Source organism: Nothoprocta perdicaria, unplaced genomic scaffold (assembly GCF_003342845.1).
Source record: "Nothoprocta perdicaria isolate Ctin4 unplaced genomic scaffold, notPer1 scaffold_549, whole genome shotgun sequence".
NCBI lineage: Eukaryota > Metazoa > Chordata > Aves > Tinamiformes > Tinamidae > Nothoprocta > Nothoprocta perdicaria.
In genome coordinates this window covers 582-28524 of record NW_020455809.1, presented here as the reverse complement: position 1 = coordinate 28524, position 27943 = coordinate 582, and the positions used below count along the sequence as shown (strand labels likewise).

Below are 27943 nucleotides of genomic sequence, written 5' to 3'. Positions count from 1 at the left end.
ATGTATGATGGCACACTGCAGTTGTCTGGGTGTGGGACAGATAAGGGATCACATTGTACTGCATATTTGCTAAACTGTCCTTGCCTTCACATAAGCAAAACAGAGTGTGTGGAGAAGAGCACGTAGCAACTTCTGGGTAGCTTTTTTTACTGCTACTGCCTAAATATTATAAATAAATTGCTGCAGCAAAAGCAGCAACCAGGCCTGGGGGTTTCCCACTCTTCAGACACAGATCTCATGATTCTTGTGAAGAATAGATGAAAAACTACCTCTATTTTCCCAGTTTTGGTTGTTCCCTTAATTACTTCTGCCAAGATAATGAACTAAGAATTAAAGTGTGGGAAAAGAAATATCCTATAAATTTTTAACAAGGAACACAGAAATTGAGATAGAAGCACTCAGAAACCCCATATTGCGTTGGGTTTCTGTCAGCCTTTGATAACACCAGCTGCAGAAGAATATTTTATTACAAACTGAAATATGTAGTTTCTATTCTTTCTTGTTTGACAGGACACAGGTAAAAAATGCTGACATTGATTGTACCATGTTTTTAAAGAAATAAGTGTACAAATATTCACCTTCCTTGTGCTTAGAGAATAACTAGTAGTGTTGTTCTTTTGGTTTTCAGCTTTTGAAGGAAATTATTGGGCCCACTACTTTATCCAAAAGCAGAAAGAATCTCTGCAAAGAAGTAAGTGTTGGACCTGGTATTTAATGTTCATGTTGCACGTATGGCTAACATCTGCAGTCAGCATCACTTCTGTAGTGTGTTAGATCCTCACATATGCAACGTAAGTCTTTGGTTTAAGGAGCTTAAAATGAAAAACCTTAGTTTTAGAAATTCTGATTCAAGGATTTGCCTGTGAAGAGATGTTACAACTTATTCTCTGGCAATGGTAAGTTTTACAGTGATGGGAAAATAATATGGTCTGCCATGCTGAGATTTTGTTGCTTACGTATAGCAACTAGGAGCAGTTTATAGTAGCTTTTAGCTGATGGAATCAGCTAAACATTTGGAACATTTGGAAATTTGGATGCTGAAGTTGTTCTTAGAATCTGCTCAGTTTTCTTTCCTGTATGTCACTGCTTAATATTGTCTAAGAATTCAGAAAATGGATTCTTCTGATCCTGCAAAATCCAGGAAATGAAAGAAACCTGGATCTGTACGTAGGCTGCGTTACCTAAAGTTTGCAGATCAAACTAGTTCTACGCACAAGTGAGGGGTCAACGTAATGTACTGGCCTACTTAAAGATATTTCATTGGGAAGTACCAAAGCGAATACCAACTTATTCTAAAGCATATATTATCCATACTACCTTTTGAGGCCTACCTTTTGAAGAGGCATTCAACATGATATGCTGCCATTTTGAGGCCTAAAGGTCTGCGGTAGTATGGACTCTGTCCAGACCTGGAGCTCTACTTGCAGCTGTAGATGAACTTTTCCAAGTAGCATCTGGCGGAATAGGGAATACGTCTTCCTTACCTTTATAGCCAGCAGGAAGTCAGACTGGGCAGATCTCTCCTTTAACATCAGCTGTGCCAGCTGAAGTTGTTATTGCCACAATTCTTCACAATTTCCTGGTAATTTCCTTATCTGGTAAGAATGGCTTGTGTGCATGCAGCCTAAGTAACTCCAGCCACCTACTTACTGCAGAATTGTGCTCGTCTTCCTGAATCTAAGACTTATAAAAGATGATAGGAAAAAAATATGATCTTACATCAAAATATGTGCTGTGGGATCATAGCAAATAATTAGCATAGTAGAGCTTTAAAGTGTCATAAATGTTAGTTATCAGAAGTATAGTCAGAACAGTGGATACAATTAAAATGTTAATTTATAAATATAATGGCAACTTTTGATAGCGGTAACTATACTATTTTCTTTTCCAAATAAAGGCAATAATAGTTGTGAAGCAACCCTTCTGAAAAAATAGAATCATTGAAAAAGAACATTAGATCTTCTCTAATATAAGTACAGATACTACTCCTAGTATTCAGAACAAATTATCTCCCATGTTTTGTTTACTGACATTCTTCCTACTAACCTATTATCTTTTTGTCTTGCTGTAAAATACTGTGCCTTACTCTTGCTTACTGTGCTAAAATTCATGCATTTTAATGTCTCACAATGAAATTCTTTAATTTAGTTTGAGGATAATGTAGAGGTGGAGAACAAAAAATAATCATATAAAATGCATTTTTTTTTTTTTTTTATAATAAGAGGCATTTCTTCAGATAGAAGAAGCAAAGAGTGGTGTGAATAAGGTAAATTCTCATTCAGCATAACCACGGAGAAATAACATGAAGTTTATCATGAAGGAAGAAACAATTGAGTACTTTCTATCGGCCAGAAAAAATCTACCACTTATCTCTCTCTTCTGTCTGCTCTTACAGCTTGAGGAGTAGAGCATGAACTGAAAATCAGTAAACATCACTTGCTAAAAACTGAACTTAAAAGATATATAAATATCAAAAGAAATATAATCTATTTTTTAGCTTTCTTGATTTATTGACATTCCTCTTTCTTATTTTTTCTCCAATAAGATTTAAATAAAACCCTTATTTTAAAACACTTCATTTGAAAGCTATCCTTTATAAAAAAAAAAAGGGCACCTATTGTACTCTGACCATTGTATAATCTCATGTAATTATTCCTTGGCATTCTCTGAACAAGTTGGGGTTTGCCAGTCAGTGTGAGTTAAACACAATAATAACTATTAAACACAATAAAACTATCTGGCATGAAGGATAAGGCATCGACGATAACAATTAGCCAACTCCTATTTTCCAGTCAGACGTTCTGGACAGCTCAGAAGTATGGAAGAGGAGTACTTTCAGCCAACAGGTAATCAGTTTATTGGAAAACAACTCTTTTCTACGTCACTTGGATAAAAGCATGGTTTTTGGTAGTCATTTCCTCATTTAAGAGTTAAAGTGTTTTAGCTTTAAAACACTGCACATAAATGGGAGGTAGATGTTGCAAAACTCTCCTGGTAGGTAGTGCTTCTAAGATATATTCTAGAATATTGGAGTTTCAGAAAATTCTGAATTAAGCAAAAATTAAACATTCAATAATGAAAATTAATTTTCTAAGTTTGCAATTACTTACAGTTTTACTTCAGTAATTCTATCAACTTCAGGGAGACTGTTCAAGTGCTTTAAGTAGGTATAGAAACACCTGTAGCTTGAAGTGCTGGAGTTGTATCTCTTCTTATGATTCATTTCAGCTTCCTAAAATCTGTTCCTTCAGACTAAAAATGATTATTGGTAACAGTGAAAAGTGATGAAAACATTGAACATATTAACAAAGTTGGCTTGAATTTTGTTATGTATGCACACAGAGCTGAAAAAAAGTGTGGTTTTACAAGCTCAGCTTTTAAGAATATTTTTGGAAATATAATATTTGGACTATGCAATGAGTTATTCTATAATAATCCCAAACATACCACCATAAATGTTATGTCTGAGATGTTAAGCAATCTCTCCATAGCAAGCTATGAACCTTGCAACCTGATTTGGCCGACTGAAATAAGAAATTATCCTTTGTATCACCAATGAAGGAGATAGAAAGTTTCCCAAGACAAAGGAATCCAGGGAGGTCTCCTCTGCTTATAGTAAATGTAAAAGTATTGCATTTCAGCTGTTGTTTCATTTCCTGAGTTGAGATGGTATTTGAACTTAGAAAAAAATGCTAAGATGTTGCTCACATCATATTAACTCTTACAAGAACTAGGATCTGTGGATCTGTTGGAATAAATTAGCCTATTCAATGAAAATACTGTCTAAAGACAAAAAAAGAGTAGGAAAAAGAGAGAGAGACAAGGTCTTGGACAACTTCTCAACAGAGTAAGTCCTACCTTGAAAGAATTAAAAAGAAAAAAAAGGGGGAGGTTTATAAGGCAATAGGCATTTGAGTAGAAAGTGACTGGCTGTTCTAGCTATTTATGTTTGAAATAGGAATCAGAATTAGCAGATACGCTGTAAGGAGAGCTAAATCCATTTTTCTTTTTCACTTCTATAGTTTTGGGCAAAGATTCCTGTTCTACCTGGGGTGGAGGGCATTTCTCAACCTTTGATAAATACCAATATGACTTCACGGGGACCTGCAACTATATCTTTGCTACTGTATGTGATGAAACCAGCCCAGACTTCAACATTCAGTTCCGCCGTGGACTGAACAAAAAAATTGCAAGGATCATTATTGAGCTGGGACCTTCTGTCATCACAGTTGAGAAAGGCAGCATTTCAGTCAGAAGTGTTGGGTAAGATTCTGGGATGAATGGGGGAAAAAAACATGTTTTGAAAAAGACAAGCAGCTGTATAGCACTTATACCATACATTACTTTGTACTAAAAAAAGAATTAATATATTACAGAAGACAACTAAACAGACTCTGCTCTCATTTATTCCTATCACACTGTCTCTCTGGATGAGTATTCCACTGGCGCTCATTTGGACAAAGTTTATAGTATATTTGTATAGACAAAGAGAGAAACTGGCCTTCACAGGCCAAAAGAGTTCTGCATTTGAAACGATAATGTCTAAAGTGCTACCAGTCAGTTTAATCCCTGTTTCAAGCACATTAGTAACACTTTATACTCTTCAGTAGATAATAACTGAAATTCCTGAATTGTGCTTACAGCTTGTTTGACTTGAGACTAACACTGAGCTCTCTATGCTAAAGGTAATCTTTAGGATTAATCTTTAGGATTCAATGCAACCTTTGAACTATCCAGCTAACAGAGAAATATTGGAAGGACCTGCAAAGAAATTCTTGCGTACAAGGCCCCTGGCTGTTAATAACTTCCAGGGATCGCTATCACCAGAAAACAGCTGTATTGCTAGGAACTACATTGATAGGAAAATTTGTGTTCTACCTCATTCATTCTCCTAGACAAATTGTTCCTTCACAAGGAAATCCCCCTCCAAAGGTTTCAGAATTTTTTAATTGAATAGACACCATTGAATATTTGTCTAGACGCACCTTAATTTAGCAAACTGTACTCTATAACAATTTCCTTTCTTAGATTACTTTCAAGGACAACTACACAAATATATATATATGGGTCTAACTCAACGAACTCTCTCTCTTAATTTGTATGCTCAATGTGAAACCATTACCTAGTGATCCTTCTTTGAGCCACCTGACACTGACTTGGAGTTGGTAGGAATCTTTTGTGTATCTTGATATATTACAGATATGGAGAGAATTTCTATAGTGTGTTGCTACAGGTACTCAGATTATTATGTGTATTACTTTAAAAATGATTACCAATGCTTGCACAGCATAACACAGGGATATAAGAGAGTTACTTTTATTTTCTTTCATCCTTGCAGTATTGTTAAGTTGCCTTATACGAGCAATGGAATTCAAATAGCACCTTTCGGACACAACATCCGTTTGGTGGCCAAGATGATGGAGATGGAGCTGGTTGTCATGTGGAACAATGACGACTATCTCATGGTTAGTAAACTTATAAATAAAAAGAGAACATTCTCATTGGCTTGTTAGAATGATAGGATCTCTTTAGATTTAATGGATATTTTTTGCAAGTATTTACTATTTGGATATTTATTCTTTTCTTGCTTAATCTGTTTCACTAGAAATAAACAAATGTGTTTTTTATACTTGCATTTCCTTTCACTTCCAGCATTACTAGTTAACTAAAGCCATCAATATTGTGATTTATTCATTGTCCCTGAATTTTGACCTTTCCTTAGGCTACTCCGGCAGCTTAAACATTTTGCCAAAGGGATGCTGACGTCATTAAAATAACATTACATTAACGTTTGCATAAAGCAGATTTTAACAGTGTACTCCATAGTTGTCATTTCTGGTGTGCTCCATCAGGACATCTTTTCATTTCTAACAGATGGTGCTCCTCAGAGCTCTTTTTCCTATAACTTTTCATATTTTTCTGTAAAACATGCTGATGCAGTTTAGAGAAGAGAAAGCCTTTTCTCTGGCTGATGTCTGATATTAATGCTGCATAGGACACTGAATTCTGAATTAGTAAATCTGCTAAAATACAGTTTGTAATCCAATAAACTGAGAGATTTATTAGTACTACTATCACCTATGTAATAGGAAACATGTCCATGATGAGTACATGCTATGTTCTATAAATGTCAGATTCTTTTCCTTGATCTAAAGTTTTTCCTTGATCTAAAGTTTTTCCTTGATCTAAAGTTTCATCGATTGTAGCTAGTAAAAATTTTATCACTTTGCCATATAGAGCAATAACTCTTGTAATTGCAACTGAATAACATTCCTCTGAAAACAGACTTTCTTCTTGTAATCTTAAGAGCACAAACCTGATATTTGTGCTCTTCTGAAAAGTGATATGAACCACAAAACAGCATTGTTTCCTTTTCTATCTTTTTCCAACTCCTTAGAATATTTCTCTGGAAATGTCTCCAGTTCTTATTTTTTACTGAATCAAAGAAACATAGTAGTTACCATTACTCAAATTGGATTACCACCATTGGATTGGATTACCACCTCGAATTGGATTTTGAACTGAATTTGTACAAGAAAGGTAACGCTGTGTAGATATTTCAAATTAAAATGATCCTTTAAAATATTTTATTTTATTTCAGGTTTTGACTGAGCAAAAATATATGGGGAAAACCTGTGGAATGTGTGGAAATTATGATGGCCAAGGATTGAATGATTTCATGAATGAAGGTAAGACCTAAAAGACAGATGAGAGGAAAGTTCTAATTACAGTGAGTCAAAGTAAAAATGTAATGCTGTACTTGCTTTTCTCTGACTGTTGAGACAATTTTAGATCTTGGTAAAACACTCCCAGAGCTCAACAACAAACTTATCAGTCATGTGGTTATGCCAAACACTCTTCTCTGCCACTCTTATTTGCTACAATTATTTTGAAACTCATTGGTCACACTCACTTGGTGAGACTCATCTGTCTCACTTAACTTCTCAAACAATGTAGGTCCATAACAAAGCACGATAGATGGGTGAAATTATTACATAAGCTGGAAGTAAGAATGAGATTATAATTGGAAGAACATAATAGACAAGAACATAAACAAGCAGTACGTTGCAGTAGAGGTAGATCTTTACGACAAAGTCACTTGGTGCTGATGAGTTGACATCGCAGATGCAGTGCCGGGGTTTTTGCTTCAGACTTGCTTTAGTCTGGCCTGATGGACTAATGCCAACTAGCAATTGGAGCCCATTAGGCATGATCTTAAGAGTGTATCTTCTGGTTTGGTTTCACTAGAGAGAACTCAGTACACCAAGATCACATTACAATGCAAACCAAAAAGCTGTAAGTCTGGATGGCTGGAAGACTTGCTTCAGAAGCACATTGCTGATCTGAACTACAGTGCTTGTGTGGAGATGCTGCAGCACAATAAGCTGCAATCTCAGATCAACACTGCAGTTTTCTGTACACATCACTGAGAACAGTTTTAAAAAGAATATGATATATTTTTTAGATTGTGATGAGTTTAATGCAACAGATAGGGGAAAATAAGAATATAGAACAGGAAGAGGAGGTATGATGGCAGATGAAAAGATAACACCACTGACAGAAAACATTAGCAGCTGGTGTCTTCTAAAGGTGTAGAGGCGATAGACTAGGAAGTGATCAAAGTGTTAAAAGTATACTTTGCTGAACAGACTCCAGGTAGAGGATAAAGGAAGCAGTTATCACAGGAAATTAGACTTAGTAGAACCTTGCACAGTAAGAGAACCGAATCTGGTTTTTGCTACGTCTTAGCAACAATTAAAGAAATCTACATGTTTTTTTTTTCCTGACAAGTTATAACCCTTCAATTTACAGGTAAATTGCTGGATACATACAAATTTGCTGCATTACAAAAAATGGATGATCCATCAGAGATCTGCCTGTCTGAGGAGATATCTATTTCTGCCATTCGTCACAAAAAATACGTAAGATCTGGGCTTTTCTGTAGCATAATTTTAACAGAGAAGTAAAAGAGAGTAGAAACCACTGCAGAGAAGTAATTAGTTCATAAGTCTAAATGGAAATAAATAAAATCAAAAGATGTGTATAACATGATATGAGAAAGTGAATTTTTCTCAAAATTTACTTTGAAAAGGGCACAGAGGTATTATTGAGGTTGACTGTGAATGGCTTATGAGCAGGATAAAAGGAGGATCTTAAGGTGCTGTAAGGAAGATGTTTTTCTGAAGAAGAGTTGTAAATATTATTTGTATTCAGGATGAAAAGAAAACTTTGCCTGAGACGTTGAACCTTTTCAATATTGTATCTCCTTGAGATGGGATACTTTAGTAGGCACCATTATGGGCAATACCAACACATCAAAGGCATACTCAAAAAAGGAATGTATGTTATCTTTACATGGTGTTTGCTGTGGAATATTCTCTTCCAACTGAATTGTCGTAAGACAACACACTCCCTGTCTGTAATATTCTCACCAGTTCTTACAGAGATGGATAAGAACAACTCGTTTCCAGTTCAATGAAAAATAAAACTGTTTAGACATATAAAGATCTTTCCCTTATTCAGTAGATTTATATTCCCTTCCATTTGCAGAACTTCTCATGCTTTTTTAAGTCACCTGAACATTACTAAACTGTAGAATAAAGGGCAAATCAACAAAAAAATCATAATTAGCAGTGAAATTCCATTGTCTTTTTCACAAGAAAAGAATACTCTTAGGACCAAAAATTCTCTGTTTTTTTAAATTTAGGTCATGATCTGCTCCCAGCTACTCAACCTTGTGTCACCAACCTGCAGTGTGCCAAAGGAGGGGTTTATTGTTCGTTGCCAGCTTGATATGCAGGACTGCAGCGAGCCAGGACAAAACAATTGCACTTGCTCTACACTGTCAGAGTATTCAAGGCAATGTGCTATGTCCCATCAAATGGTGTTCAACTGGAGGAATGAAAACTTCTGCTGTAAGTTCAAATGTTTTATAGGTACAAGATTTTACATGTTTGCTCTATATTTTATAGAGAGAGAATGATTCTTTATAGGAACTTATAAAAATTGATTGTATAACTTTGCTGTCATGAATGAAACAGAAATGATTTGCTTAATGGAATAGCAGTGATTTTGGATAATACTTTAAGAGGGAAGGCAAGAAAGCCTCTCCAAAGAAGCGAAATCATTAAAGGTAGCTTCTAGATCTAGATCAGAGGCTTTCCTAATTTAATTATATTCCTGACATGATAGCTGGACTTGCCATAGTCTCTCATGTCATCATTGTTACTTTCTAGGACTTCCACCATTTTGATACATTCTCTGTTTCTCTTGTCTTAATCTTCTGTTGTCCTCTTGGGTCATCACTTCCCTCGTACTCAAAACCTTCCCTACCAAAGTTCCATTGTTACCCTAACTCTTCTAAATTGCACCTCTTCCTGAAATTATTCTTTCCACCCCTACAATTCTCCAACATTATCTTAGGTAAATTGGTAACCCATTTTATTTTTTTTGGTTGCTGGTTTTAGTTCTCCAAAACTGTAACTCCATACAGCATTTTATAGACATAAATATGTATCAAGACTGGGTAAGAGAAGGTTATTGTCAGAGTTCAAAAGTTTTTTAAAAGTTCAACTCAAAGTATTTTAACTTTTTGCATGGTTGTTTGTTACAGCTGTGGGAAAATGTTCCGGGAACCAAATCTATGAGGAATGTGGTTCTCCATGTATTAAAACCTGTTCCAACCCAGAGTACAGCTGTTCCAGTCACTGTACCTATGGTTGCTTTTGTCCAGAAGGTAACAGTTTTGTATTCATCTTAACTTTACCCATATAAAAATATGGAAAAGTGTATTTATTTTCTTAATACCCCTTGGCAGGGACTGTTCTTGATGACATCTCAAAGAATCGAACATGTGTTCACATTAAGCAATGCCCATGTTCACTCAATGGGAAAATATATGCTCCTGGTGAAACAATGAAAGCAGCATGTAGAACCTGGTAAGTAGAAACAGGTTCTCTCAAGAGAGGGTAGAATATATTCTTACCAAATGGCTGGAAATTTTAACCTAACTTTTCTGATGGTAAATACACATGTATCATCATCTCTGAGCTCACCTTGTTTGAAAGCCACAAACCATATATTGGTAATTGAAGACAGAACTACATTTCTCTCATTTCCTGATTTATCTCTACAAATAGAAACCATACAAAGCAGTATCATTTTTAGCTCCTGTATGAAAGGACAGGTAAAATGAGTTCAGTACTTGTGACTTCTTTCTGTCAGTCTCAGAAACTTTAGTCACCGAATTAATCCTGGAAACTAGTTGTCCTTTTCGCAGCATAAAATAATTAAGTCAATATTGTTTAGATTTGAGAAAAATAATGAAGTTGCAAAGTAGACTTCATTTTACTTTCTTTGCTGTCATCATTTGCTAAAGCAAAGCTTCCAGATAGAAACACTAGGTCATATTTGCTAATAATTAATGACTTCATAGGACAATAATCTTACACAAAATTTCTTGTTTTCCTCAGCCAATGTACAATGGGTCAGTGGAACTGCATAGACTTGCCTTGCCCTGGAAGGTGCTCCCTCGAAGGAGGTTCCTTTGTCACCACGTTTGATTCTAGGTCCTACAGGTTCCATGGAGTTTGCACTTACATTCTTATGAAGGTAATTTCCTTGAAATCTAGAAACACACCAGTATTTATGCTTTTAGTCAGTCTTTGATTTCCTTTTGTTATTCAAACTGAGGTTTTCCTATGATGTGCATTTATTCTACAAACACTTTTACACACTCATTTCATTATTTTCATCTAGAGTTCTGGCCTGCCACACAATGGAACCCTAATGGCTGTATATGGGAAGTCTGGTTACTCCCATTCTGAGACATCACTTAGTGCTATAATTTACTTGTCTACAAAGGTGAGTAATTACTCCATCATCTACTCAGCATTTCAGTAAGCAAATTAGCAAAGTAGTATTAAAGGCATTACTAGTAGGCTGAACTGAAAAAATATGGGGGATTGTTATATATTCTAACGCATGCATATGCAGCAAAGATCTGTAATGTCACTTTAGTTCAGGAGGGTAGAGTTTTGTGCAGAAAACTACAGGATTTTCAGAGTGAAACCTGAAAATATTATGAATAATATGTGAGAAAACTTATTATTATGTAGGTTTCTGGCAAGAGAGTGCTTCAATTAAAGAAAACATAAATACCATCAGCATAGATACTTACTTCTCATCCCATATCCTCATTCATACAGGACAAAATTGTGATTTCTCAAAATGAACTCCTAACTGACGATGATGAACTTAAGCGGCTACCTTACAGATCAGGTAAAGAAAAAGGGAATAGATGTTAAATGCATATTACATTAATCTCTCTTTTATATCTTTTTCTTTTCTAGCAAATGCCAATAGCAGAGATTTTAAAGAAAGGTCAAAAATCTTTCCCAGTGAATCTATTCCATTATGGAGTGGAAAAGTGGGAAAAAAAAGACATGTGTAGACTAAGTGGAAAGACATATGCAGACAGAATGCTGGAACATTTATTTATGTATTAATATCAATTCTTTAAAATATTTTTATACACCAAAGTCATTGTTGTAAAATATTCCTTTCTTGTAGGTGACATTACTATTTTCAAGCAGTCCTCAATCTACATACAAATGTATACAAACTTTGGGCTTGAACTTGTCATTCAAACATCACCTGTGTTCCAGGCATATGTGAAAGTTGGACCACAATTCAAAGGCAGGACTCTAGGTAAGAAAATTAATTCCAGTGCAAAAGAGAGAACATATAGTGTGTAATAGTGAAAGCTTCCTAGCATCTTTTAAGAATAAGCTCTCTTCTCTGAATTTGGAAAACCCGAATAAAAATACCCCCGTTGGAAAATTGACGTGCATTGTTAAGAGTTACTTTACAAGTAACTTTAAAATAACCTGTAGAATTTGATAGGTAACATTTTTGATGTGCCAGAAAATACTGATTTTTGTATTTATTATGCGTTCTTCCACTATGTGTTCTCAACATAATGGGGGAGCAATGAGTTAGCTGAGAAACAGTATTAGCCACAAAGGCACATCCTAAATTCTAATTGTCTATGTGGATTTACAGAGAGGCTTAAATGTTAAAAACAGATAAATGTATATATCTCTATGCCATTGCAGATTTTTCATACTTCCAAAAACACATATGCAACTGTAGAAGTACTTTCAGTTTGTACGTATTCTTTGATTTTGGGTCTTTTCTTGCGTTCCTCCTATTATTAGGTTTATGTGGCAATTACAATGGCGACACTACAGATGACTTCATGACCAGCATGGATATCAATGAAGGGACAGCTTCCCTGTTTGTAGATTCCTGGAGGGCAGGAAATTGCCAGCCTGCTTTAGAGAGAGATACTGATCCCTGTGCTATGAGCCAACTGAATAGTAAGTAGCTGATCCTGTTCTAACTGTTCTCTCTAGCTAGCTTTGTCAGTCCCTCCAGAATCACAAAAAGCAAGGGAATGAAAGGGCTTGAGAAAAATTAGAGATTTGAATGTCATAGATTCCTTCATCAAAAATAAGTATCTGAGAACATACCTTTAATGGAAGATTTTACTAGATTCCTTTCTGGAGATCTGAGATTACGAAGATGGATCAGAGGTTTATGCTGATATTTATCAGTGAAACTGTGATGTCCATGGAAGCCTTAAACTGCTTCTCGCCAGCATGGTGACCAAAATCCAGGCATTACCCTCTCAGGACTCTACTGCTATTTTACACAAAGGGAAAAACAAGTGCCATACTGAGGTATTTGAACAAGCATAGAGACTGCAAGACATATGAAGTTGTCATCTTATTCTGTGCATTATTGCTACCAGTTCAGCTGAAGTGTTCAGTGTTACTGCTGGAAAATAATAATAATAATAATAATAATAATAATAATAATAATATGCTTAAGAAAGCAAAGCTGGAGAGAATCCAGAAAAAAATTGGAGAGGATAATCAGTAGTTTAAAAAACATGGTCTAAGATGAGAGATTAAACAAAGGAGGAGAACATAACAGAGAAAATTAAGCAGGAATGCAATAGTTGTTTTCAAATCCATTATTATATTGCCATTCTCCACTGGTAGGAAGGATAAGAAATAATCTGCTACATAATATTTTCTAGTAGACTGATACTCTGATGATGAGCAAAATGAAGCATCTGAACAGATTGCCTGCCAGGTTTTCAACTCGGTACTACTGGATGTCTTTTAACAGTACATTAGTCAAATTTTAGTAGTAACAAAGCATTTCTGTTTTTTTTCTTTTCTGACACAGACTAGATGAGCTTTTGAGATTATTTCCAAACCTCTTTTCTAAGCCTGTTCTTCATGCCTTTTTTTCTAACTTTCTGTGGTGTTTAATGTCCACACCTTTTTTTTTTTTCCTTAGAAATATCTGCTGAGACTCATTGCTCCATTCTTACAAAGAAGGGTACGGTGTTTGAGAAATGCCATGCTGTGGTGAACCCTATTCCTTTCTATAAGGTAGGAACTTAAGCAGGTCCAAACACGGACCAGATGTATTCAGGTACACTATACCACTTAGGTTAAATAGCAGTGTGCAGCTGGTCAGGAACAATGTTCTTGAAAATCATTTCTACTGCATCAAAAACCTGGCTTAACCATAGGCTGCCAATCTGAAGCCTCAGAATCAGAAAATATTTTTGCTCACATTGCAGTTCTCAACATCTTTAACTATGTAAAGTATGGATTTTTCCCATATGCATAACTGAGTTCATTATGTTTGCCCATCTCTATGAAACATTCTGAAAGTTAAAAACAAAAAGCAGTGAATAAACAAAGGCATTGTTTTAGCAGCTTAGCATGTTTTAGTCCTGTCAACCAGGTAATTAATCTGATCATTTTGATGTTGGTGTTCTAGTTATGCAAAAAATGCATTTTGCATGGCTCACCTCTCTGTTCAGTATTTTTAACACTTTCAGATCTCTGCTCCCCAGTAACAAAGTATGCTCCATGTGTTGGGTTTCAGAGATGTGTCTACCAAGCCTGTAATTATGAAGAGACCTTTCCCTATATATGTTCTGCTCTGGCATCATATGCACGAACATGTAGTTCTATGGGTTTAATCCTCGAAAACTGGAGAAACAGTATGGACAATTGCAGTAAGTAATAGAATCAAGTCCTAAAAATATGCTGTCACATGAATGCATGCACATAGGTCCATCTATTTCCATTTAAAAAATATCTATGCTTGACACACCTAGGACAAAGTAGAGGAAGAATCTGTATTCTAAAAGCACACATTAGTCATTAGAAGATAATTACCCATTGCTTCAGTCAGCCAACTACCAGGCATAAAAGCCAAGTTTCCTAGGAGCTGCTGGCCTTACAGACGTGTCAAAACTCAACAAAGCACTTCAAACAGTGAAACAGTATCCTAAGCTGTACTTAAGAGCAGCGAAAAATATGATAAACAAAAAGAGGAGGAAAACAGAAAACAACAGTAGATATCCAGCTCATAAACATTCTGTCACATATCAAGACTGCAGTGCCTGAAACTGAAAGGCAATAAATAAATGAATAAATAAATAAATAAAGATGCTGTATTTTGGCTGCTGAAAAAGATATTTTCATTTAAGATTATATCAAAGAGATTGCTCATAAACTTCAAGATGAATATGCGGATCCTTCCAGGGCTTGATACTTAAATAATGGAACTAACAGATAAGTGTGCCACACGATAAGAAAGGACAAGGAAGGACTCTGTTTGTAAATGTGATTTTGATATTAGGCAATTTAAATAGCAGCCCTGTTCAACATTATAAGAAAACACTTCGGTATTTCTGCAAAGCTGCTTTTTGCATGATTACATTCCAAGGTACAGGAAGAAGCCATAAGATGATTTAACCTTTATAATATTTACAAGCATCTCTAGGGTGGGGGATAAGCCTTTCTCTACAATATTCTCACCACAGCTTCGCATTCTCAGGGAGAGGAGCAAGAGCACTGAAGCTCTGGAGAGAATAAACATTAAAACTATCGATAGAATTAAAACCATTGATAGAATGTGTGCAGCACATCGCTCTGAATCTAGTGTCTTTCACAGAGAAGAGTAAATGAAATTTAACAGACACTCTTCCTGTTTTGCAGCCATTACTTGTACTGGCAATCAGACGTTCAGCTACAACACCCAGGCATGTGACAGGACGTGCTTATCACTCTCCAACCGAGCTCTGGAATGTCATCCAACTGACATCCCTATTGAAGGCTGCCATTGTCCTAAAGGAACGTACTTGAACCACAAAAACGAATGTGTTCGTAAATCTCATTGTCCCTGCTATTTAGAAGATAGAAAATATATTTTACCTGACCAGTCAACAATAACTGGTGGGATTACCTGGTAAGGTTGCCAAGTTCAGCAATTAGAAGACTGAAATGGGGAAGAGGTGTCTTCATGTGTCTGCTTTGCTTTTAATACAAAAGAATTATTTTTTGAGACATATTTTTCTACTCCTTCCTAAAATACAAACATTATTAAAGGAAAGATTTAGAAGAGGGGGACAGGGAAAAGGAGCAACTTTAAGCTTGAAAATGTTAAGAAAAAAAAAAAAAAGAAAGAGACTATTAGGTAAATCTCACTCTTGATAGATCAGAGTAAAAGATTTTGCCAACAGCACCTGTACAGCTACCTACGAACCAGTTGATGGCCATTTCAAAAACCATTTTACTGTATACTGCAAAAAATAGATGCATATGATATGTTTCATTTGGGAGGATGTTGAAGAGCTAGTAATATGAAACATTTCCAGTAGTGGAAAACATGAAGTCATCATGCAAAAACTTAAAAATTTCTTTCTTAGGAAAGAACAGCACTGAAACTCCTTGCCTTTTTTTCCCCTCTCCAGCTACTGTGTTAATGGGAGGCTAAGTTGCACTGGCAAACCTCAGAATCCTGCAGGTATGGGTCTCTCTACTTCTAAACCATATTCTTTTCCTTTATATTGTAACACTGTAACTTCACAATCACCTGTTTCTTTTTCTTCCTTTTTTTCTAGAAAGCTGCAAAGCTCCTAAGAAATATGTATCGTGTTCTGACAGTTTAGAAAACAAGTATGGAGCTACATGTGCCCCTACCTGTCAAATGTTAGCCACTGGAATTGAATGTGTGAGTTTCCCAACTCTGTGATATAAATCCTTTGAGAGGGGTAGAATATTCTGGTTGTTACCTGGAGCTCAACAAGTCCAGGATTCAGCTCTTTCTAGTAAAATGAGAGGAGTTATTTCTTCTAATATGACATAGTTAGACAACATCCAAACTTGTTTCCACAGACTGTAGATACTAAAAATATATATAAACTTTCAGAGAGTGATGAAGTGAACTTATAGACTAAAAATTCATGACAATCACCTCTGGTTCAGGTACTCCATAAGCTACATGTCACTGAAAACTGATGAAACATTAACCATACGCTTCCTATTCTGTTCTTTCCTGAATACCTGCTAGTGACAGAAGAAATGTGAGATATAGGCTAAAGGAACTTTTGGTCTATCCATTTATGGCTTTTCTTATGCTTTTAAGGAAAATGACTAGAAGAACTACACGTCATAGGCTTCCTTCATATAAAGAAGCTCGCACTCTATTTGTCAAAAAAATTGGTAATACTGGTAGATAAATTTTCAAGAGGCTTCGAGTACATTTACTATCTCACACAACAGGTATATTCTACAACCTTAGTAAAACTAAAGTAAAACTTAAGTAAAATTAAATAATATATCAGCACTAGTAAAATCATAAAATTTACATCAAAACTTAGCACTTGTTGTCTCTTGACACTGAACACCTACAACATAAAATGCAACAGATCGCCTTTCATTTCTTTTCATTTTGCAATTTGTCAATCTTTGTCAGGTACCTACTAGGTGTGAATCGGGCTGTGTCTGCACTAACGGGCTGTATGAGAATCTTGATGGCAGGTGTGTACCAGCTGAGGAGTGTCCCTGCGAATATGGTGGTCTTGCTTATGGAAAAGATGAGCAGATCCAAACCGAATGTGAGATCTGGTAAGAGCTGCATTGCTGGTCCTCTTTCACTAAACTCCACAAATGGACAATAAAAGCATTTGACTGACAGAATAGGAACAGCAACAGCCAAACTACAGCAACAAAGCACAGAAGTAGTAAAGACAAGGATGATACTTGATCATGTATATGCACAGATGAAAAGGTCATGGTCTTCTAGTTTGGGGTTCTGCTTCAAGGATAATCTTTGCCATCTTCATATCCAGTAATAAAGTGACATTGAGGAAAGTCTGTAACTGTAAACTATATTAAATCAACTGTTGACAAGTATGTCTAAGTAAAGATGAGCACACAACCTTCTTTCCTTTCTGTAGACAAAAACAACCTTCCCAAAATACTATTTCCATTTTTAGCAATATTCTTAACAATTCTCCCCTTTGCAGTTCCTAATCTGGTACTAAAAAAACTACCACCACCCAAACTACACAATGATATCTAATCCTAGCAACAAGCAAAAGAAATAAGCTTCCCATTTTCAATGGGGGAAAAAAAAGGCAAAAGGTGAACTAAGATTTCTTCTTTATCATGCATTAATTTTCTCAGCAGTCTGTAGCTTTTTTGGTATGTATCCTTAACTTTGCTAGAGTGTACCCAAGTGAGTTAAATTAATCTTACCTATAAAATGCATCCATATAATAAGAAGCATTAAGGTGGCATGCCTTTGAAATCTGAGCAAGGTTTTCTTCTCGCTGCCAGCACTTGCACAAGAGGCAAATGGAAGTGTGTTCAGAAATCCAGATGTTCCTCAACATGTAATCTTTATGGAGAAGGTCACATTACTACCTTTGATGGACAGCGCTTTGTGTTTGATGGCAACTGTGAATACATACTAGCTATGGTAAGGTCCATCTTACTGCTTCTTTTGGCAGTATCTCAGCAATCAAGATACAGTTTTATTTAAATGACTAATACTCTAGGAAATCTCTGTATTCAATAAAGCACTTGGAATTTTTATATATGCTTACTTGTTTTAATAAATTTTGTTTCTTTCAAGAACTTGAGGTCAAAAGCTTTTACTTTTCAAGATGTGTGTTTTTCACGGGATCGTGAGCATTTTAAATTTACTAATGTGTTTGAATAGTTGCTTATAAGTATCCATTATGTACCTGCCTAATATATCTTTGGCAAAGTGATGTCAGTTTGAATACCAAATCAGAAGTCATCAATAATTTCCAAAAGAATGATGCCACTAAATCTTAATACTCCATTGGCACTTGCATTTCTCTATACAAAGGTGCAAGTTCTGAAATAAAATTCTTCAGCTGACAAAGCTGTAAGATGTCCTATAACTTCTGTGCTAAAAAACAGCATTGAATTTTGAGACAGTCACAGATGGGTCATCTTTCACATGAGAATGAGGAAATAAAATAGATTACCTACAGCGCTGAAGGGCAGAAACACAATTATGGCATGCTTAAGCTTTCTTTTCCTGTTTGAACTTGCAAAGCTTAAAGCACAGTCTGTTTCATTTCTTTCTTTCATTTTTAGGATGGCTGCAGTGTTAATAAACCTGTTTCCTCCTTTAAAATTGTTACGGAGAATGTCATCTGTGGGAAATCAGGGGTTACCTGCTCCAGATCAATCAGCATTTACCTTGGGGTAAGAGTCTCACACTACTGTTATTTAGCTGAATAGCCTTTTAAGCTATTTAAAATTAATTATTAAGCTTTTTAGGCAAGTTTGCTCAGCTTCTGGAAACTTCAGCTTGTTTGTCTTGTAATCAGTGCCTTGTAAGTGAAGTTAACGTGCTTAACCTAGAGCTCAGTATTAGCAGAACTACTACTACTGCTTCAGTCTTTATAGAATATAATATTATTTATATAAAATTAAGGCATTCCCATCATGGATGATGGGTGAAAGCACTGGAAATTTCTCCAAACCCAGCAAATATCTGCTTTTTCAAAACATCTCCAGATCTGTGTTAACTTAAGCAAGATCTGACAGTGAAACTACAGCAATGAGCAGCTATCCTCATTTCCTCTGTTCTCTGAAGACTTAAAAAATCAGATCAGTTGGGCCATTTTCAGCTCTGCGGGACAAGAAATACCTCTCAGGACAAGATATCTCAGAGACTTTTATCAGACAGAAAGAAAACTACTGGCAGGTGACATTTTTATCCCAAGAAATGGTTACCTGCAAGCAGTGTACATTTGCCGCTGAGTAGCACCAGCAGTATGGTCAGTGCTGCATCCAGCCAGTGCAGTTCTTTGCATATTGTTTTATAAGTGGATGATCCAGACAAATCATTCTGCTAACCATCTTGAAAGTTGGGAGATGGTGAAAATATTCAAGACAGACAGCTAGTTTCTCTCTAATTCTTCATTTTTTCCTAAGAATAAATAGAAGACGACATCTTTTTCTCTTCTGGTTACATGTAGATGTCAATATTTCTACCAAATGCAGTCAGAAAGGTATTGTAACAATGAGAGTATTACAATGACAGATTTTTTTTTGCATGTTTCTCCTCAAAACTTACATATGCATACAAAAAAATAAGAAAAAACTATCCAACTATTTTGAGATAGGATGTCAACCTGAAGAAACTCAATTATCCTGTAAGATATATGTCACCACTGACAATACATTACACTTCACCATCTGGCTACCATAAGATCAGTGGGACTGACAAGACAATCTGTAGTGGTACACATCCTTAATAATCTCACAGGAACAGTATGAAAAGCTTGCAGTTGCTAAGCTGCAGTATCTGGAATTTTTTTCTTACAGAACTTGACATTCATACTGCGAGATGAAACCTTCTCTGTTTCTGGGGAAAATCCTCTTGTGCGATATAAAGTGAAAAAAAATGTCCTTCACCTGATGTTCGATATTGTTATCCCAGGAAAATACAACATGACACTTATCTGGAACAAGCACATGAATTTCTTCATCAAGATCTCCAGAGAAACACAGGTACTGAAGAATAACTTCCTCAGTAAAATTCTCAACTGAGATTGAAGTGCACATTTGGTTACAGTTGTCTCAACTGTCTATAACTGTAAAATTTTTCAGAGAAGGCACTTGTAATTATTTTTCTGCTCACCATTATTCTCCGCAATAGCAGAGGTCTTCCGTGGAGACTGATTACTAAACAATTGCTCTACTACATAAGAAGAATCTTTGGGCTAAGGATTTTTGCTGTATACAATAGCAACATTTTAGTTGTATTTTCCTTTCTAAATTATGACAGATTATACTTAAGAGGAAAAACACATTCATCCACTGACTGATAAACAGGACTTCATGCATGGACTTTACCAACATATGAGAGTATTTATAGATGACATTCACTACTGAAATATAGGGGGAAAAAAAAGAGAGAATCCAAGTGGTTGTAATTTGTTCAACTGTCATTAATGTCTCCATTCCATTTAGGAAACTATCTGTGGTTTGTGTGGGAACTACAATGGCAATATGAAAGATGATTTTGAAACCCGAAGCAAGTATGTGGCATCAAATGAGTTGGAATTTGTCAATTCTTGGAAAGAGAATCCGCTCTGTGGGGATGTATACTTCGTGGTGGACCCCTGCAGCAAGAACCCTTACCGGAAAGCCTGGGCAGAAAGGACATGTTCCATCATCAATAGCCAAGTTTTTTCTGCCTGCCACAACAAGGTAAGAAATGCTTTGGCTTTCTGCATAATCTACAGTCTGACAAACAGTATCTGCTCACATTCCAGCATTTTGATTTTCTCTTCCTCAAAACATTTTAATAATACTTAAACGAAATACATTCTGACTCTCTTTAATCCTAATCCTTCCTTATTGGTACTTCACATACACATTGTTAACTCAAAAGCCAAGTTTGGCAGTAATTGAATAATTAAAATATTAGAGAGAATTGAAAAAAGAAGACTTAAGTATCAAAAATCAGAGAGCCCATTGATGATGCCTAATACACTTATTCTTTCTGAAAAAAATAGGCTTTTTGGAGAAAAAAGACAAAAGGTGTCAGTTGTAAATGAACAGCATTGTCTAGAAGATGCAGGAGAGCAGTGCAAGAGCATGATGTCATCAGTCCTTTTTTTTCCCAAGTTACTCACTTTATTGATGAAAGTACCACAAGATTTGTCAGAACCAGGTTTTCTGAAAAATTCTCCACTTTCCAGAAGTGAACACAAGAGAGAAACATGAGTAAATCTGTGGTGGTTCTGCATATCTGTGGAGGATGTACTGCTGATGAGCTTGCACATTTATGCTGGAATGAATGTGGGTTTGTTTAGCTGATTATACACAATGTGTTCAAGATCAGTGTGGAGCTAGAAGTTTATATCAAAATATCAGCAGTTTCTATTGTTAGTTTTCAGGGACCTATGTTCCTACTAAAAACAGTAGTCTGAATTAGGACTGTTTTAGTGTTTAGAAGAAATACTGTCTGCACTCAGAGCAAAAAGTGCACTTAATCTTCCCCTGAATTAAGGAGTATTGTTCAGCCTGGAAAAAACCCCACATTCTTAACAAACAGACAGAAACTAAACACTAGAATTTTCTCTACTTCATTTCCCACACAGGTAAACCGTATACCCTACTACGAGGCCTGTGTCCGAGACTCTTGTGGCTGTGACCTGGGAGGAGACTGTGAGTGCATGTGCGACGCCATTGCGGTGTATGCCATGGCATGCCTAGATAAAGGCCTCTGCATTGACTGGAGAACACCAGAGTTCTGCCGTAAGTTTCTCCAAGCTGTCTTTAAACAGCTTCATGTGGTATACATCGATAGCTCGTTGCTTTCAGCATGATTTTTGCTCGGTTAAAGCATAAGGAGGTATGAGAGGCAGTTACTATAAGTATATTAGTACAGCAATATAGGGAATTGCTAATGTAAGTACCTCCAAAGCTGCATTTTCTCTATGAACAAATAGTTGACTTTGGTCAACACTTTTGAACTTTCACTTTTCATTAGCAATAAATAAATCAAATTAGGTTTTTCTTTTTTTGTGGAGTAATAAGAAAATAAAGCAGTCACAGAGGGTAACATACTGCTTTTGCTGTATAGTGAACAAATCACTTTGTCATCAGAGGGAAAAGGAAGCTGTGGAAAACGTGTTTTTTTGTTTTTTTGTTTTTTTTTAGTTATAATGAAATTACTTTCTCTGTGGATTTCAAGGAAATAAAGACAGCTGTGTTGTCCAGAACACTGTAAAACAGGAAAAAATAACAATGTGTTCCAGAACACAGTACATGGGGAATAGAAATATTTATAATGTTGTAAGTCAATACTGGGAATTGTTAACTTTGATGATTTCAATGTGTCACTGTATTATGCATTAAAAAAAAATAGAAATATCTGCACAGTATGCTAGCAAAAAGGATAGCTTCAGATCACTAGAACATTAATTTAAATTTGCATTGTAAGTGATTATTTCAGTGACAATTTTTCCGTTTCAAACAATATTAATTTTGTCCTCTCTGGTCATAAACCTTTGAGAAAGCATGTCAGCAATTGAAAAATGTAAAGTTCTCTCCTGTTTTGCTGTTTATTTCAGCTGTGTACTGTGACTATTACAATTCACATAAAAAATCAGGAAATGAGGATTCTTACTCTTATGACTACAGCAGTGACAACTGCACCTGGCACTACAGACCATGTAACTGTCCAAACCAAAACTACAAATATGTCAACATTGAAGGTAATAACTTATAGTACTGTAAACCAGGAAACATTAAGATAATCATTTTTACTGCTTTTGTTTTAATCAGTTATACCACAGTTAGCTAAAGATAACATTAACTAGAACACCATTAAGACAGTTTTTACTAATTTTTACTATTGCAATGTTAAAATGCAATTTTTACAGTACCTGCATTATATCTAGCTTTGTATTGAACTCAGCTTAACTGGAAGCAGAATCCTTTAATCTGTACCATTCAAGGTATGTGCTGTACTAGGTAAGAAAATATGTGCAATAATTTTTATTAGACTTTGGATATAATCGAAGAAAACAAAAAAAGTTAATATGTAGGCTGACTCTTCTTCAGAGCATGACACTGGAAGTGCTTATCTAAATATATGGTGTTAAAATCAATACCATTTTTTAATAACAGAAGTAAAAGTAGTTGAGTGATAAATGATACACTGGAAATGCAGTTCTCTGAAAAAGGCAAAATTAAATAATCTTCCTGTTTAGGTTGTTACAACTGTTCTCATGATGAATACTTCGACCATGAGAAGGGACAGTGCATGCCATGTGGTAAGTAGAGACCTATGTATTTGCTCTCTTTCTCCTACAGTAAGTAGAAAATATTACTAAAACAATTGTTTATTGTTAAGGAAGATAATTTCCTAATAAATTTGGATTAATCCAGGCATAGTTCTCCTTTCAAATAAACAATGTATGGAAAATAACTGATTTATTTTAAAAAAAAGACTTAATTTGTTTTAGAGAATTCTCAGATGCAGAAGTTGGACTGTCCCGATTAATTTAGCAAGTTAAAAAATTGTTTTTAATGTAAATGTTTATACTTTTCAAAATCTGTCTGTTCCTGAAAGCATACTGATGTTCTCATCTGCATGAGAAGCAGAGATGTATATCTCAGATACATTTAGCATTTTTCTTAACAAAAAGAACATCTGGAATAGGATCTAGCTAATGAACTCTACTTAGCAATTACCTTTTGAGGATATATTTTTATTATTTTAATCACAGGATTTATTATCATACAATGTACTGCTATGGAAACCTAGCTGATTATATGTTAAAGGCAGATTCCAGCTGCATAGTTCAGAGTTTCATGCTGTCCTGTGTCCCAGGACAGTTAGTCACCTCACTTACCTACAGTTTAATATAACAGCAAGCATCTTCAAGACGATTTAGATAATGAACACAATACTTCGATTGCAGTTTGAAAATTGCTGCGTTTGGGATATTCTTAATATGTTTTAATTCATACATTTAATCTCTTCTACCTTTACACAACAGGAGAGGAAAGGACTACTACTATTACACCTAAGGCATCTTCACCTTCAACAGGTTAGTATAAGTCAATGACTAAATTCGGACAACTATCAGTGCTTAAGTGCTAATTTGAGCTTCTGAGATGAGCAGTCCTCTTTCTGACTTGATATAATAACTTGACCAGTTTCATATTCATAAGGTGTAATAATGAAAAATTATTAGCATCACAATTATCACATTTTTCCAGAAATATGATAGATATCTTAAATTGTGAAAGAAAATTCTTGAGAAAATATTTTTTAACTACTTTTAGACACTTCCAGATATCAGTAAGCAAATATCTCTACTAATGTATAAAGGCTTCTGTCTCTTTTCTGGCATATGAAATCTCACAAAAAAAATCAGCATAGTTCGTAATGGTGTCTAGCAACATGACATTTTAAGAAGGTTTTCATAGAAACTTATGAAGCATACCAAGCCCCAGTAGTCCTAATTCCAGGAAAAGAAATTCTCTCTATATATATGATCTTAAATTTATTAGGAATTCCATTAATTTCACTGAGAAATGGTATTTTTGTACTGGTCACTGGAAGGACTGAGGAAAAATAATAATTTGCTGCCTGAATTATAAAATGCCAAATACACAATTCCATCTTTCTTAATATGCACAAACACACATTACAAATTTATTTTAAAGGGATGAAAATACTTTTAAAAGCTTCTGCTAGAGTTCATGTTCAATTTATTGCCTGAAAATCAAAGCAGAAGGGATATATAAATAAATTCTCACATTTTTAAAAGATAGTTAAGTTATTAATATTGAAGTTATTATTAAAAACAGTACTAATACTTCCAAAAATATTTTAAATTTACATAAGCATATTTTAATGTATTTTAAGAATTATTTCCTAGCCTTAGATTTTGTGTTTTTTCTTCCCTTAGTGAAAACAGTGCAGCCTACAGTAACAACAGGCTCTACTTCAGTCCCAACATCAATGACTACTCTGCCAACAGCATCACCTACTTCTGCAGCTATTATATCAATGGAGACCACTAATCCAACAGTAACTTCAAAAATCACAAGAACTTCATCAGCATTACCTCTTGTTACAATGAAGTCAACAACAGGTAGGTTGCTGGTTTTACTGACTACACTAAATATTAAACCCATTCTATGCATAGTTAAGAAATTAGTCTACCAGGAGACCAATGCAAGCTAGCTTAACACCCAAGAACAAGACTGTGGATCATGAAATAAGCAAAGGATGCTCCCAGAAACAAGTCTGTAAGAAGCTGGGAAGGGAATGGGGTAAATCAGAAACATTTTGAAGTGTAGGTGAAAGGTATGTGAAAAGATGTTAAAAATACAACAAAAATTTATCTGTGTGATTCCTACCTGTGTGGAAACACATTATGAGTTTTATAAACAAGAAGCCATTTTAGTCCCATTTGGTTTTATGAGCTCAGCTTCAGTCTCATACATGTGCAGTTTCCATGACCAGTTCACAAACATAGTCATTTCCAAGGAACACTCAAACTATTAACCCTGGATGGCTTGAGCAGCCTTTAAGGCAGAACAACACAGATGTCAGTGTCAGGAGTCTAAGCTTCAGAAACACTGGACTGGATCTATGCTAGAAGTTGGTGTTGCCCTCAGCAAAGGGTTGGACAAATGACTCCTGCCTTATAATTCTGATGGCTTGTGTAGGCTCGCATGTGGGACTTGACACTGATATATATTTCAACTAATAAGCCATCCTGGAGCCAGGCCATCAGGGAAAGTGGTGGTACAAAAAGAAAGTACAGTAGTCAAACCACAGCTTCAAAGTTTGGCACTAGGTCAGATGATTAGCAGAGTGTTATTTGGCCTTAAAATAGCAAATTAAAAGAAGAAACTGCAGAGAATTCAGAACATAAAAATAGCCAGTGCAATTGCCCTCTAGGAATAGACCATACAGACTGCAGTGAATGAGTGATAACGAAACTAGCTTCTTACAAAAGTTTTATATAATCAAACACAGGATAAAGAGTTTGAGAAGGAAGATTATGAGAATATACAATTATCATGTTTAAAATATTAAGGATGAAAATTGAGTCCTTGGAGTACATTCACCTTCTTATATAATTTTAACCGTTTTTAATGAATAAATTGATCACTCACATTATATTCTCTACCATAAAAGAACAGACAACAGCAGTTTTTGTCACGCCAGCTGTGACCACAATTGCTACACCTTCCGTAACTCTCTCAACAAAGAGAGCCACGACCACAAAACTGCTGCCTACGTCTACTGCCTCATCAACCACTCCAACAGAGACAGAAAAAGTAAGGTTTACCACACTGCCCATCACGACCACTATCAGAAGGAAAACAACCACATCAATAACCACTCATGCTACATCTCATGTCGCAACTTTCCACAAGCCAAAGTTAACAACACTGGGTAAGTATCACCTTTTTATATCTACTGAGTAGGTGTATCAGGAAGAGCGTCTATCAACAGATTGCACTTAAGAAAAAAAAAGGTTATTCTTAATAGTTGTCTTAAAGTTGTAAATACATTGAAAAAGATACAGAGGACTAAACAAGAAATATAAAAATGGAAATTTTCTTGTCTTGCCAATGGAGCCATCATCTAATGCTCAAATATGGCCTTAGTATTTCTCTTACATAACGTCCCCACAAATCCCACTCCTTCACATATGCGGAAGATCCCACCAAGTGACATAGCTTCTTGAAAATTCAATACAACAGAGTAAATGTTCCCCCGAGCCATTGCAACCACCTTACCCAAATTATAAACTCCATTTGCAAAGAAAGAAAATCAAGCCTTGGAGTCTCAAGCTCTCTATAAACAAGGTCAGCCTCCATGGAAGCAATATCACAACTTGTTTTGCTTGGGTTCATAAGTGAGGCCAGCATCTGGTACACAGTGCTGGGCAGTCAGCTGTGGGGGCGAGGGCAGGAGTGCACCTTCCCCTAGACCACATGCTGTAGGGGTGCCTGAGAGTTTCCTTTGAGAGAGGGAAACTTTCTACTATGCCTACAAGCCGCCTCATGGTTGAGATTTCAGAAGGTGTTTACCTACTTGAATATCAACCATTATTGCCCATCCTTGCCCTCTTTGCAAGAAGCCCAAGCTGTGCTTAGCAACACAGAATCCCAAATAGGTGAGTGCTACAGCTAGGAGGGTGGTAAGACTCATCCATAGTATATGTCAGTGCCTACCTTGCTGATGTCATGAGGCTTCCTCATCCTTCCTGAGGCGGGCAGACTGTACTCTCCACGTGCTATTTGGAGGAAGTCACACACATCCTTTGCTCAGATGCTCCAGGAAGAGGCAGAAGGAACTCACCTGGTGGACATCTTCCAGGTCAACTGCTCTGCATTTCAGGAGAAAAGGAGGAAGATGAGGACAGGAAGTGACATGACTCCAGGGACTGCCCTTTTTTTCCCCTCTCTCAGTGCTTCCCAATACTTAGAAGCCCCCACTTCCAATTTTCTCATCATGGCCCCCAAGCAGGGTCTTAGTGCAGGGTCAACTGCTTGCCTTATATGCGCATTTTTCCCAGCAGCTGTCACTCACGAAAAGACAACCATGCCACAGGTTGTGCCATACCTGATCACCCAGAAAATCACCCCTGCCACATCCACCACCAGCACCTCCAAGACCTCGGTGTCCATAGAAACCAGCCCCACCAGCAGCCCCAAAGTGCTGCTGACAACAACAACTCAGGTCCCCAGCACTCCACCCACCACCTCAGCCTCCAGCACAGCACTCAGCACCCACGCGCCCTTTGCTGCCCCCTCCACAGTCTCCACCAAGTCTCCCACAACAACGAGGCCGAAGCCCACACCTACCACGCTGACATCCACAGCCTCTCCCTCCACAACCAGTGTTTCGACAGAGACGCTGCCAGCTGAGTCCACTGCACCCTCTACAGCCAAAACAAGCCCCCTGCCATCATCTGCCTCTTCTCCATCCTCAACTCTGTCCTCAACATCACTAAGCCCATCACATCCTG

At 36.3% G+C, this 27943-nt stretch overlaps 1 protein-coding gene across 1 annotated transcript; it reads left to right on the top strand.

Moving 5' to 3' along the window:
• MUC6 (mucin 6, oligomeric mucus/gel-forming) lies at nucleotides 1-27943 on the top strand (the record flags this gene model as incomplete). The annotated part of the gene is made up of 32 exons (XM_026048524.1): nucleotides 1-55; nucleotides 629-691; nucleotides 2793-2846; nucleotides 4023-4263; nucleotides 5339-5465; nucleotides 6602-6689; nucleotides 7813-7922; nucleotides 8708-8915; nucleotides 9614-9736; nucleotides 9818-9938; nucleotides 10473-10611; nucleotides 10759-10863; nucleotides 11208-11280; nucleotides 11572-11709; nucleotides 12219-12380; nucleotides 13372-13466; nucleotides 13972-14104; nucleotides 15093-15342; nucleotides 15848-15900; nucleotides 15998-16107; nucleotides 16852-17003; nucleotides 17718-17859; nucleotides 18510-18620; nucleotides 19749-19934; nucleotides 20397-20636; nucleotides 21533-21689; nucleotides 22508-22651; nucleotides 23150-23212; nucleotides 23942-23992; nucleotides 24860-25045; nucleotides 26101-26361; nucleotides 27491-27943. Coding segments are annotated over exons 1-32 (4594 nt in total), but the record flags the coding sequence as incomplete, so codon positions are not given.